The 14,015-nt window shown below is 48.3% G+C and overlaps 2 protein-coding genes across 2 annotated transcripts in view; both read left to right on the forward strand.

Annotated features, from left to right (window-relative positions):
• Nucleotides 1-6,039: 6,039 nt before the first annotated feature.
• Nucleotides 6,040-9,036, forward strand: LOC129736537 (transcription initiation factor TFIID subunit 4-like). The gene is made up of 2 exons (XM_055717024.1): nucleotides 6,040-6,333; nucleotides 8,391-9,036. Exons 1-2 carry the CDS (start codon nucleotides 6,176-6,178, stop codon nucleotides 9,034-9,036), a joined length of 804 nt encoding a protein of 267 aa, XP_055572999.1. The 5' UTR covers nucleotides 6,040-6,175.
• A 719-nt stretch (nucleotides 9,037-9,755) lies between these two features.
• Nucleotides 9,756-14,015, forward strand: part of LOC102052852 (neuronal PAS domain-containing protein 3) — a 613,283-nt gene continuing 609,023 nt past the window's right edge. Inside the window, exon 1 of the mRNA XM_055717189.1 lies at nucleotides 9,756-10,289. Coding sequence (XP_055573164.1) covers nucleotides 10,240-10,289 — 50 coding nt within the window. The 5' untranslated portion in view covers nucleotides 9,756-10,239. The remainder of the gene's footprint in view (nucleotides 10,290-14,015) is intronic.

The raw sequence follows: 14,015 nt of genomic DNA on the forward strand, positions 1-14,015 counted from the left end.
GAAAAACTAGCTGGCTGCCCCTTGATCTTCTACTGGAACTGCCAGAAAATTTGTGGGGGATCAACACTGCAGAAAACCTCTGGTGCTAAGAGATAACTCATTCACTAAAATTTGGGGCCACAGCAAATTATACAACACAAGAGAAATTGACTTTAACACTGATATTCCACCCTTGGAAAATTAGCTGTCCTTTGTCATTACACAATGGGCCAGAGGCACTCCTTTGCTTTCACACAGAGAGCAAATTAGGCTGAAGATAGAGAAAACCCGATACTCCTTACTGAGACGGCTCCGGTGGTCAAAACAGAGCCTAGGTACATACCTTTGGGCATGTGAGCAACGTATCAGTCTTTCTCCGCTGTGGACTCATCATCCTCGTAAGGCTCTCAGCTGCCAGTACCAATGAGTGAGATCCTAAGATTAGCCTCAAACCTCAGCTGCATTTTCCCAGTGGCAGCGCAGTGTGCTAATCACTGAGCCATTGGGATAGCCCTGTAGGGCATTCTTCTAATAGTTTTTCTAGTTCTTCCACTGATGTCCTTATACATCTTTTATGATTTCGATAGTGATGCTACTTTCCCCAGGCACTTTCCTTCTATCTTACTCTCTGCTTGCTTTTCTTTTGAATACCGGGGGGTTGTAGGGGTGGGCTACCTGAATCTTGCCCTTCATTCCCAGCACAACCTTTCAGAAAAGACATTTCCCTCATCTGCTCTTCCAACCCTGAGTACCTGTCAAGGAACTGTGAAAATGGAAAATATTGGACTACTTCCTATTTAAGTTTTGATAGTGTTTTTCCTGACTTCATGTTCTATTTAGAGATTTTTACTTCTAAACAGATGAACAGCCAGTTCTTTTTGATTTAAAATTAAACTCCAAATATTTTCTTTAAACAGCGCTCATTGCTTTTACAAAGGAATGAAAACAAAATGCAGCATGTGACATCATTTGAAGGAGAAAATTATGTTATCTTATATGGTTCTAGAAAGACACCATATTTTTTTTAACTGCAGCTCTTCCCTAATGTGCACTGCTGATAAACAGTAAAAAGGAATCCTTTCCTAAACTATATATTTCTCTCACATTATACATATATAAATTCCTTTGGGAATAACTTTAGCAATATAACTTGAGATAGGACGTAGCTGATATATGTGAGGTATTAATATGAAAAATATTTTCACTGCATGTATGTTATAAAGCTCTTGGAATATTACAGGCAACAAAAGTATAGGTCAGTTAAAGAGTTTCCTTATCCCTGTTGTGCCCATATTTTTTTTTATGCAGGTTCATCTCTTGTTTTCTTCTCCTCTGTTATTTTCAATTCCCTTCTCATCTTCCATTCAGCTTTCTGAGGAGTTTCTTTTGCTTCACACTGATGATACATGTTGGTAGCAGCAACAGAAGCAACAGTCAGTGGACACTTGTAGAGATGGCAAGTTGTAAAATAATAAATTGAATATTTAATACTTAGACAGAAGATGTGGGCTTTATCTACACTTAATGGGTGGGGAGGCTGATTACTCATTCATAGCTACGCCACTTGTGAATGATGAGGTCACCCCTATCTCAGGAAGATAAATGCCATATCCTGTTATGACATATTCCTTTTATATAAAATTAGTTCAATTTTCTCACTGGTGAGGAATCAGTATAACTTTAAAAAAAAATAACTTCAAGATAAAGGCATTTTTCTACTGTAATTCATTATATATCCTATTTTCATTTTATTTTATTTCTGTTCTGTTTTGTTCTATCTGATCCTGTTCTACATATAGTATTTTACTCTCTACCTAAATGATATCTGACTAAAGTGAAGCAAAAATTAGATGATACAATGAAGCTTTGTAGCATTCTCTCTCATACCTGTCACAAGCTCCTTCCAACAGCAGATAATGAAAATTCAAAGTCAAACCATTTAACTTTAAGTAAATGGAAATGAATTTCCCGAGAAGAGATATTTTTTCACCTGTGAAAGAAAGGAACAGTAGTACACTGACAATGCAAATAAAGATATAATATATAATTGTGATAGAGAGGTATATGTAAAGCATAAATATTAAATGTTATTATATTACACAGTCATGTGTTTTTAATTTTTATCTTTACTATGTTTTTACCTAAGAGAGGAAGTTCTACAGTACATTGTTAGAAACAACTGTACTCTATTTGAGTATTTCTTGGCTTAATACTAAAGCAACTTGCAGAATATCTTACAATAGTATATGGTACTGAGACAAAAACTATGTCACTTAGACACCAAAACCTGTCAATAATTTGAGCAAAATGAGAAATAAACCATTAAAAATACTGGGCTTCGCTCTCATTTACACTAGCATATTGCTCCAAATTTATTTATATCCACCATGGTATGTTGCAACACTGGTGAATTATGCGGCGAATGGGTCCACGCTATTTAATATAGCACAGAGTATAAGCTTGATTATTGATATTTTCATTGGTCTAGAGAATAAGTTTCAGAAATTCTAACTGGATTCCACCATCGTGATTAATTTGGGAAAAAAAGATTCAAACAATCAAACAGGCTTTTCTTCAGAGATAATGTGTTGGGGTTTTTTTATTTATTTGACACCTTTTAAGGGCTATGAGAAAGAAAATGGTTCTGTTTTCTGTAGACATTCACAAACGTACCTCTGAATCCTGCTTGTCTTATTCATAACTACTTGTCAGTAGTTCCAGTGACTCTGTGGGACTACTTGTGGAAGCAAAGGTATCAAGACTGACTTTTCAGTTACATTCACACTTAAATTAAGATATTAATCAATAGTCATAAAAGATCTTATTAAGTATCAACAGAACCTGGTTCTGCCTATGCGGGTGAAAAGCGGTGACTTTCAGGACTATGCTGAAGCAAACTTGGCAAAAGACAGGCTCTCTGTCCTGGCTGTCCGTTTGAAACATGGAAATCTGCTTAGAGTTGCCACTGTAGAGCAAAGAGTGACAATCAATGGATGGGGACTTCGACATGATTACATCCACTCTACTGCCTGGCCATACATTGACAGACAAAACTACTGTAATGGAGTGATCATTTGGAAAATGGCTACTACCCACATTTAAATTCCTTTCAGTGTTATTCCATAGCCAATTAGAGTGGTAGCCCAGCCTATATTCATGCCAGTCTTGTACTATATTGTAAGAAAAAGGAAAGGAGCAGCTCAGAAGTCTTTAATTATTCCTCCAGCCATTTATTGACCTGCTCTCTAAAGGCCGTATACGGGCCTACATCTGCATGCAAAATTCCTATTGACACCACTGAGAGGGCCACAGGCAGATGGAGGGTACTTTGTAAACCTTACATTTTAAATATGTTGTAAGAGAAAGGCACAGAATTTGCAGTCCCTTAAAAAAGTGAGCAGCTTCATCTAATACTGCTCTTTAAACATGTAGATTGAATAACATTTTTCCTAGCAATAACATCCCCCCTCTTCACCGCAAGCTATCTAACCTACACGTTTCTGTAAAGCCTTCATATTTAACACTCAAACAATTGATGTCCCTATAGTATAAACAGGATAGATAATGAATATAAGTGGGATAGAAAATTAATCCTACTTGCGAGGAAGGAGAGTCATAATTCACTTAGGCTTCTCAGCTCTTACGTTATGAGGTCTTCAGCTAACTCATGGGATCCATTCCACATCCCACAGATGCTCATTATGAATTCTTTTTATGTGCAACATGTGGGGACTAACCAGTTTCATATCTCCTGGTATTAGCTGCAATCCAAAGCATTTTGTATTAAAACAGAATGCAAACACAGATGCTTTTTAATACAAAGGATTTGAACGCAGATTCTGTTTTAACATAAAGTTGGTGTGTCTTAATTTGGTTTGGAACAGCAGTGGAAAGTCAGGATAGGAGGATATTGTTAGATTAGGAACCAAGCTATGATTCCAAGAGGCACACAGTTGCCTGGGAAAAGGGGAGAGTGGCCCAGGTGACAGCTCTGATTTACGGAAGCAAAGATTACAATGTCTTTGGAGTGACGGGGCAGCCTGGGACGTCTGCCCCTGCCAGAGATGCTGCCATAGCCTTCCCAACACCACGGGTATTCTGGAGTGCAACCTGCCTTCCGTCCCACGCAGCTCCCCTTGCTGCGAGCCGCGCTTGCCGCAGAAGCGGGTCAGCTGCGCAGCTAACGCGCATGCAAGGTGCGCTCCCTCGGCGCGTCGCTGTCTGCTGCGGGGCCCCTCCGCGGGGCGCGCACAGCCCCTCCGCCGGGCGGGCACAGCCCCTCCGCCGGGCGCGCACAGCCCCTCCGCGGGGCGCGCACAGCCCCTCCGCCGGGCGGGCACAGCCCCTCCGCGGGGCGCGCACAGCCCCTCCGCCGGGCGGACACAGCCCCTCCGCCGGGCGCGCACAGCCCCTCCGCCGGGCGGACACAGCCCCTCCGCCGGGCGGACACAGCCCCTCCGCCGGGCGGACACAGCCCGCGGTCCCCGGCAGACGCCGCGCTCAGCTCCAGGACCCGCAGCTTGGAGCTACAGGTCCGCGGTGTCAGAGTCACACCGCGGCAGCGGGGAGGTGTGGTGGGACCCGACGACGGGACAGGACGGGACGGGACGTGTGTGGGTGTGTGTGTCCCTTTTGCCCCCCGTTCCCTGCTGCCCCTGACTCGCCGGGCGGCTCGGCTCCCCCCTGCCCTGCGGGACAGCCTCCTCACCCCTGGCCTCCCGCTGCAGCTGCAGGGCGGAGGGGACGCGGAGCGCAGCCCCGGCAGCACCCGCCGAGCACCGCAGAGCGGAGAGGGGGCTCCCGTGGCCGCGCTGCCGCCCGCACCAGGCGGGGGAGCCGCCAGGGTGGGGTGGGGGGGCGTCCCGCCGCCGACCCGCGCTCCCGCCCAACTTTCCGCGCTCCCCTGCCGGCGGCCGCCCCGCGTAGCGCAGCGCAGCGCCGCGGCCGGGCGGGCTCGGCGGGCGGCAGGGGCAGCGGCACGGCCCCGGTGGGCTGGCGGAGCCCCGCAGCGCCGCGGCCAGGGATAAGGACTTGGCGGCGGCGTGAGCGGCGGGCGGGCAGGGCTGCGCAGCCCGGGGCGGCACAAAGGAGCCGCGGCCGCGCGTCCCGCGGGGACGGCGGGGCCAAGCCGCCCTCCTGGCCGCTGCTGGTGCGGTGCCTGCCGCACCCGGGGGGGGAGCTTTGCGAGGTTTGCTTGGGTTTTGTTATGGGTTTTTTTTTTTGTGGGGGTTGGGTTTTTTTGGTTTGGTTTGTTTTTGGGTTTTTTTTTTTCGCAGCTCTGGGCGGTATAATTGATATGTTGAAGCAGCGGTAGGGATCAGTGCGTGCACACACACCGCACACCTTACAAGTTTGACTAGCAGTAACATTGCTGCACACTAGGAGGGGAGGAGAGTCAGCTCCCTATAATAGGGAACAAACTCTGCCATTGCACAAAAGCGGCGCATTTCCTCGCTTGTGAAAACCGTCCCTTCACAGAGAGAAAGAAGGGGGGGGGGGGGGGGGGGGGAGCAAAAGCAAGTTACCAAGAGCAAGAACTTGCGCTGCAACAATCCTCCACTCTTCCTCTTCTCCTCAGGACTCTGGGAGCAGGGATATTCCTCCCCCTCCCCCCCGCACAGTTGGCGCTAGCCCAGACTGTGGTCAGCCGCCTTTATTATTACTTCATTGAGACAGAGAAATCCTCTAAGACTTGCATTTTGGGTGGAGGGTGAGGGGTGGAGGGACGAGAAGGAGGAGGGAAAAAAGGCAACATTTGCTGCTCATCATTTTCACTGCACCGCTAAAGTAATTGCGCCCCCCTCTCTCCTCCCTGTCCCTCCTCAGCCTGGATTTTTCTCTTATATCTACAGCTCCAGTGGTATTAGACATACCTTTTTTTTTTTTTTTTTTTTTTTTTTGTAGCTCTGATATTCCACCCTCCAACCCCCCAACCCCCACCCCCACCCCCTCAAATCTTCACGCGTTGCATGTTTGCAATTCGGTAAAAATCCCCCCCTCCCTTTACCTCCAGCCCCCCCAAACTCCTCTCAATCTCAGCCCAGCAGCTCACATCAAAGCGCCCTTCCTCACTCACAGTGGCCGCCACTCACTAATGGGATTGCAGTGTGCCTGGCTCTGCTGCTGCAGCCGCCGGAGGGAGAGTCGCTGCTGCTGCACCTCTTCGCCGAGACTCGCCGGGTGCTGAGCCGCGGGGATGATCAGGATCTTCCCGGATTTCAGCGTGCAGGTGACGGCGGCGGCGGCCGGCGGGGCGGCCGGGGGGGTGCCGGCGGCGCCGGGCATGGGGCGAGCCGGCGCCGCGGCCAACGGCAACCCGCAAAACGTCCAGGGCATCACCTCCTACCAACAACGGTGAGAACCGAGTGGGAGAGGGGTGTGCGGCTCTTCCCGAGGCTCCCTCACTTGCTTTTTCTTTGTGCTTTTGTGTTTCTTTGTTTTCCTTTTTTTTTTTTTTTTTTTTTTTTTTTAATCTCTCCTTGCTGTTTGTTGGGAGGGCGCTTGGTTGGAGGGGAGGGTTTTTACCTTTTTTTTTTCAATACAGCATCTTTTAAAATGCACTGAGAAGTAAACACAATCTCCTAGTTTTGTCTTGGATGAGCTGGGAAGCAACAATAGAGAAAAAAAAAAAAAAGTGAGACCCCGGCAGCTTAGCTTGGCTACTGCAAAGTTTGGGATCCCGTCCGCTCATCCTTTTTAAAGAGGAATTTCTCAATGTCAATGCCTTGTGCAAATCCCAGTGTGTGGCAGCCAGGGGGATAATTGATCATGGTATGCTGATTGATAATTTGCTTTCAACCAAGAAAGAGAACAATTTTCACTTGGGGTTGCACACTTGCAATTCCACATTGTAGTTTAACAGTATTATCATGTCACCTGTTACTACAGGGAAATATAGCACGAAACCCTAAGTATACTCAGCACTGTTATTTTTTCATTTTAAATGCATTCTAATGCAAATGCAGGAAATTCACAGAGAGCGCCTTTAGGAAGTAAAGCTTAGAAAGTTGGCAGTAAGTCATAATGAAGTTTAAAGACCTACCCCATTCCCCCTAACAATTCATCGATATGTGCTGATACTAACATGAAGCTTAATTAATTACCTGACATTTCTTCGTGTTTCTACAAGGCAAAACTTGAAGTTTGAATCTGTTAGTTTTCTCTATCATAAACTTGTAACCGAAGCTGAACCCTCGAAAAAACAACAAAAAAAAAAAAGAAAAAAAGATTACAACAGATAAATGTAGGCTGAAATCAGAACAGAACCTTTACACTTCTCTAAATGCAAGAAAAATGGCACTGTCCCAAGTATCTTTCTTTCCACTATTGCATTAAATTAAATACCGAGAAAAATGCGGTGTAATCTCAATATCCGAACTAAATATCTCTATGAGGTAAAAGAAAAAAAAAATATCATAGGAAGTTTCAGCATAATATTTCAAACTTAATTGGTTTAGGAGCCAGATATAGGTAATCGACCATTGCCTGTTTTGCTGTTAAGCAACTTTGAGTTGCTTCCTATAGGTTTGGAAAACACATGATGTATTTTCCATTTGGTGCCCATGATAGAAAGCGTTTGGTGGTAACTTTTGTAGGTTTTATTAAATGAGAAATTAGTAGGAAGCTGATACTCCTACAATAACCCCTGATGATGCCTAAACACTTTCTTAGCTGAGAAACATTTGAAACTAAGTATGAGTCTTGTTTTGCTCAAGCAAACACACCGACCTTTCATATATATATATATGTGTGTGTATATATATATATATATATAAAACTTGAATGTGAGAGATATAAAGAATGGATTAAAGTTTATTTCTTTTCATGGTTTCTGTATGATTTTTGTCACTTATAAAATATTTAAATTACAATGGAAACTGACGGACACTTTAACGAGGAAGTACAGGCAGCAATCACAATAGTTTAGTCTGTGAAGTGGGGAAGTCAAGGGTCAGAAATGTCAGATTGGCTTTTAGACAAATGAAAGGGACCTCTGGAGACTTTAAGTTAAACAGAAATATATAGACAAGGCAGCATGCAATTTTTTAGTACCTCGCGTTTAATAGTTTGATTATGTCAGTCTGTAATCAGAAAGAAGTTACAAAAGCAATACTTCTCTGACAAACTACTAACACCTCTAATTCAAATAGTGTTTAGGAGGCATCCAAGTACTTTGACTAACAGGGATCCAGACCAGCCTGGATGTCTCGCACACTAGCCTAACAGGGGGAACCATTTTTGCACTTCTTCCAAATTTTGACTATGTATTATCGACAAAACAGCGTGCTTTATGTCGAAAGATTTTTCTTCGTGCTTTCCGTAAACGCTTAAATTATAGCAGACACCGACACCTTCCTATGCTGTTGCAAAAGCCGAGGTGACACCTGTTAACTTTTTTTTTTTTTTTGGAGGCGAGGAGACAGATTTGCCGGCAGGGAACGGCATGTGGTACTTTCTAGACACCCCCCTCCCCCGTCCAGTTCTTCAACTCCACCTGCACCCCCGGCCGCGCTGCCAGCCCCGTGGTACCGCCGCCGTGGGACCCGAGGCCGGGCGGCCGCCATCCCACCGGCGGCTGCGCACGTGCACAACGGCCGCACGTGCGCAGCGCGGGGCGGGCGGCAGCTGCCCCCCCGCCAACCGGGGCTGCGCGGGTGGCCCGGGCCGCTCCGCGCAAAGTTACGCCGGCCCGCGTGCCTCCTGCGGTCAGAAACCCTCCGGGCCCTGGTGCGCGGACGGCGCCCCGCAGCCAAACTTCCAGGTGCTTCGCTAACTTCTTCCCCACCGGCTCTCCCCTGCGGCTCCCACGCGCGCTCACCCCCCCACCCCCGGAAAAAAAAAACCCCACCCCAAACTTTTGGAGAGGCTGCCGAAACGTTTCTTGTGAATAAACCCCCTCGACCTGTGGGGTTTGCTCCTTTCCCCAAGAAAGCCGGGTGGTTTTTCTCGGGGAGCAGGATCAGGCCCAGGACGCTGTACTTCCCAGGCGGCAGCAGCAGCAGCAGCAGCAGAGCAGCCGCAAAGTTCCCTTGGAGGTGGAAGGCTTTTAGCTTTTAGCGAAGGAGGGATTCCTCCTTTAAAAGCTCTCAGCGCTCGGGTTTTCCCGATGTCCTGGAAGGAACAATTAAGGTAGCGGTTTCTTTCCCCCGCTCCTTTCTTTCGTGATTAGTTTCATAATCTCCAATAAAACAGCGTGAAGTGCTATACCCTCTCCCAACAAAGCGGGTCATCACTCTCAGTTAGCGTCCCCAGCACTGCGCCCCTGATGCCGCTAGCACCCAGCGCGTACTCTCAGGACGTGCGCGCACGTTCCCGGAGGGGGCCGGGGGGTGCGGGGGTCGCCGCCGTCCCCGCGGGGCGGCCGTCGGGTACCTCCGCGTCCGGCCCCGTTGGGCCGCAGGGCGCTCGCACCCCCCGGCCGGTCGCCCCCCGCCCTGGCCCGGCCTCGGCCGTGGGAGCCCACGGGGGACACGCCGCCTGCGCCCGCCGAGTTGCGGAGAGTCCCTGCCTCCCTCAGCCCCTTCCCGCTGGAGCCCAGACTCCAGAGGAGGAAAGTGTGCGAAACTGCAACTGAGTGGCGTTGTTGCGCCGGCAGCGGAGGCTGCGTCCCCTGCACGCAGAGTGGGAGCGGAGCTGGGGAAGCAGCTGGAAAATGCCCAGAAATACTTTCACAGCGGTCAAGCCCGGAGATCCCTGACTCCCCTCCTTCCCTCCCCCGCCCCCGCCCCCGCCTCGCTGGCCCCATGGCCTGGCACCCCGCGTAGTCTGGCCCGCGGGCGCGGCGGTGTGAGTGTGTGCGAGTGTGCGAGAGAGAGCGTGTGTGTGTGTGCGTGTGTGTGTGCGTGTGTGTGTGTGCGTGTGTGTGCCGCACCTGCCGGGCGATGCCAGCGGCCGGGCTGCCCGCCGGGGCTGCGCCGCGGCTCGCTCTCCCCGCCGCCGCCGCCGGCCGCCGCCGCTGCTTGCGCTGGGCATGTCTCTGGGGCCGGCGGGGCCCCGGCTCCCTCCGCTCCTCGGCTTATGGACGGCGGCAGCGGCAGCAGCAGCGCTAGCAAGCAAGCGAGCGAGCAACCTGCACCAGGACTGCGCGGAGGAGTGGGAGCCCGCGATGCTTTGGCCTCAGTACTTTTCCTTAGCCTGTCTGGCTAACCAGGGCCATTGCTGCTGCCGCCGCTGCTGCTGCTAGACACACAACACACACCAACATCAGGAGGGGGAAAAGTAAGGGAGAGAGGAGGAAAAAAAAAAAAAAATCCCAGGAAGATGGCGCCCACCAAGCCAAGCTTTCAGCAGGATCCTTCCAGGCGAGAACGGTAACACTTTCTCTTTATTGAACCTGCAGCAGCAGCAGCAGCCGCAGCAGCGCCGGGCCGTGCCGTGCCGCCGCCGCCGGGGGCCGGGGCTGGCTGCCATGCCGGGGTGGGGGGACCTGCCGCCGGCACCCGCTGCTCGCACAGCCGGGCACCGGGAGTTCCTCCTAGTGCGTACCGCCAGCCGCACACACACACACGCACACACACACACACACACGCACACACACAGGGCGAGCCGCGCAGCAGCAGCAGCCCCGCTCCGGCAGCCGCACCGCCGCGGCTCGGCGGAGCCGGTGCTCGGCGGGGCGCGTTGGCGAGCGGGCGTGTGTGTGTGTGTGTGAGAGAGAGCGAGCGCGCGTGTGTGTGTGTGTGTGTGCGGGGGCGGGAGGCCCCCCCAGGCGGTCCCCGCCGTTCGGCGGCCCCGGGGGCGGCGGGGCGCCGCGCCAGGCCCGACTTGGCGGGCGGAGGGGCCGGCTCCGCCGGTGCGGTTCAAGTGCCGCTAGGCCGGAGAGGGGGGGGGGCCGCGCCGCCGGCCGCGCCTGCGGGTCTGCCCGGCCCGGCCCGGCCCGGCCCTTCCGCCCCGCCGCCGCCGGGCGGGCCGCGGGTGCCGGCGCCCCTCGGGGTGGGCAGAGCGGAGCCGGTGCACGGGCGGGCGGGGAGGCGGTGCGCGGGGCCCGGGGAGGGAGGCGGGGGCCGGGGGGCGGGGGGGGGGGGGGGGGGGGGTGGTCGCGCTACCCCCCGTTTGCTTCCCGGCCCGCCGCCTGCCCCACGCACTTTTGTTGGGGGAGAGTGCTGGCTATTAATCTGCTCTGCTGGTGACACGAATTGCCCGTAGCGGATTTGTTCTAGTAAAGTGAATCTTTCTAGAAGTGACTGGTAGGAAACAAGAGTACAAGTTCATGTGATGTTACTTTGTGATTCTTACAAAAGTATTCAAAGCCCCATCGCTACCCTGCGATGTGTATGCCCAGAAGGAGAGCAGCCAGAGGGTTTGGGGTGGGCTCCCCTCCTTTCCCCTCCCCTCCCCCCCCCCCCCGCCTGCACCGTTAGAAGTGAACTTGTGGGTGGGGGGTGAGGAAGGTGCCTGGTTAGCTGTGGAAATGGAAGTTAACATTTGGACAGCTTTTAAAAGTAGCTGGAGTGTGTGTTACTCGGTTTATATTCCACAGCAGAAGTCTGAAAAATATTTAAACAAAAATAAAGTCCAGGGAATCGGGCTTATTTTAATCTTAACTTCAAACTTATATTTTTTTGTGTGATCAGCACTTCTGGTACAACTTCCAAAAGCTTCAGATCTTATCTAAATAGCTATGCCATTTTTCCTAAGGAAGCAGACTTCCCGGTATCAGAAAACCATACATTTCATATTCGCCACTGATGTGTCAGCGTGGCTGTGTTAGATGCATTAGTATTAACTGTTGCACTTTGACAAGGCTATATTGATATGTAGCACAATTTGGAGATACATGTAATGGGAAAACAGTGCATCCTCAGAAGTCAATGACTAAACTTGGAGATTTTCATCTTCAACTATAAATATTTTTTAAAAATCTCCATTTCAGTGGCTGCAAAGGCATTTCTACTGTGTTAATAACACTTACAGCAGCAGGCTTTTCTCCTGCAGAGTTCTTTGTTGAAAAAACAATTTCTATCAATACATCCTGTCGTCGTCCCCCCCCCCCCCCAACACACAATTCTCCTGTCTTCTTTCTGAGAATGGTACTATATTAGTGTTAAGTGTATTTGCCAGGATAGCTTCAGTAATCTCTCCAGCAGAAGCATATTTGTGTGCCATTTTGGGAATTTCTCTGAGATAGGAATCTTGAAGATAGAATTAATTTCTAGGGGAAACTTCATAGCCTGTGCATGAGTGCTTTCTTTATCACCTGTCTCCATTTGGCATTCGGAGAAGGTAAATCAAAGTGCGCGATTTGTTATTCTGCTCCACTTGAGAGCTGAACTAAATAACACTTGGTCTGAAATTCTGATTGAAGTTGTAGGAGGATATACTGTATTTAATTTAATGCCCTTTAATAGCATCTTCTTGTTCAGCTCTGATGCTGTCATTTTAAAGGTTGGATCGGAGTAGTTTTTCCCTGTAGGGAGTGGGAGGAGTAATCATTTCAGGGGAAAAAAAAAAGTGGTCTAAATTCCTGGAACACTAATAGTCACAAACTTGGCCTAGTGTCCAGGCAGTTGTTTTTTGCCCTTAGGGTTCACTGTGTTATCACTCTTTACAATGCTCTGAACAGTTTAGTTATAAATATTACATGTAGAAGTTGATGATATTTTTTTGTAGCAGATATAATGGCAACCTGTTTGTTCCTTAATAAAAACAACAACAACAAAGTTTTTGGAGAAGGTGGATCAATGCTTCAATAAACCGGCACTCACGTACGTTTTATTAAAAGTTATGCAATGTGCTCCTGAAGTCTTGCATGTGACTGTTTATTTGAGCTGGTTTTGAACACATCCTTTCAGCTGTGTGCGCCAAGCTATTTGAAATATGGGCGCATATGAGTTACTGAAGGGTTTTTGCAGTCTCTTCTTAATTACTACTTCAGCAGACTAGTGCTCAAGATTAAGAATCCTGTAACTGAACTTTGTGTACATTTGTTGTTTAGTCTTTGCTTCCACAACATTTAGGTAGATTGTGTTACATTTTTTCAAGTAAGGGGTCAGTGCTTACAAAACAAATGTAAAAAGTAACAGTCTCTGATGCAACCAAGCACTTGAATTGCCTTGAAACTTTTTTCACCTGTGGAGGTTTTTTAAACAATGTTTGAAAAGTTACTTACATTTGTTTGATTTCCTTTTAAACTACCAGTGTTAGCAAATTTTACAGTTACAGTAGCAGTTTAGAGTTTTTCAATTGTGTGGCTATATAACCAAGAAAATTAAATAGACAGAAGTGTCATGCATATGATATGCCAACATTGATTTGTAAAGCATATCATAATATCAGAGTGCTATTGGTTTAAAGTGAAAGAGAAAAAAACCCCTTTATTTTGGCATTTCTTTCTAGAGCATGAGCTTAAACATAGCAGTGATAAATGATGATATGCATTGTCTAACACTTGCTTTTATATAAATAGCTTCAGAAGATTGCTTAAATGATAATCGAAAATATGAAATAGGGTGGCCTTCATATCACAAGGCCAAGGGTCTACAAATGGAAAAACTGAAATAATGAAATATTTCCAAGGCAACAGACTGTCAACAAGAACAGTAATGCATGGGCATATCATAGAGCTACCAGAGAGGATATTAGATCTTATAGCTCTAGAGCCAGGAGTTATAATGACCTTTATTAAATAGAGCCCTCCCACATTACAACAATCTTTCCGATTTCTGATTTATGGATTAGCAGTCATACTACTCTTCATAATTTGAAACATTCTCCCACCATATTTGATTTGCTGCATTTTTCTCCGCTAGATTCATACATTATTTAGAGCTTACATGAGAGTATTGATCAACAAAAGTTATATTACATATTTTCAGTAACTAACGGGATTCTGAATAACAAGATTTTGTCTGCAGCACTGTTTCTACATTCTTTAGAGCACAGCTGTTTTTTTCTTACAAGTTATATCCAGTTAGCTTGTTTTCTACCAAGTTAGTGGCATGATATTCTAATGCCATATAAATGAGTTATAAATAATTAGAGAGTTTTGTTAACAGATTAATACAGCACCCAGAACCATAGGTATTTTTAAGGGAATG

The sequence above is a fragment of the Falco cherrug genome, chromosome 7 (genome assembly GCF_023634085.1).
Source record: "Falco cherrug isolate bFalChe1 chromosome 7, bFalChe1.pri, whole genome shotgun sequence".
Taxonomy (NCBI): Eukaryota; Metazoa; Chordata; class Aves; order Falconiformes; family Falconidae; genus Falco; species Falco cherrug.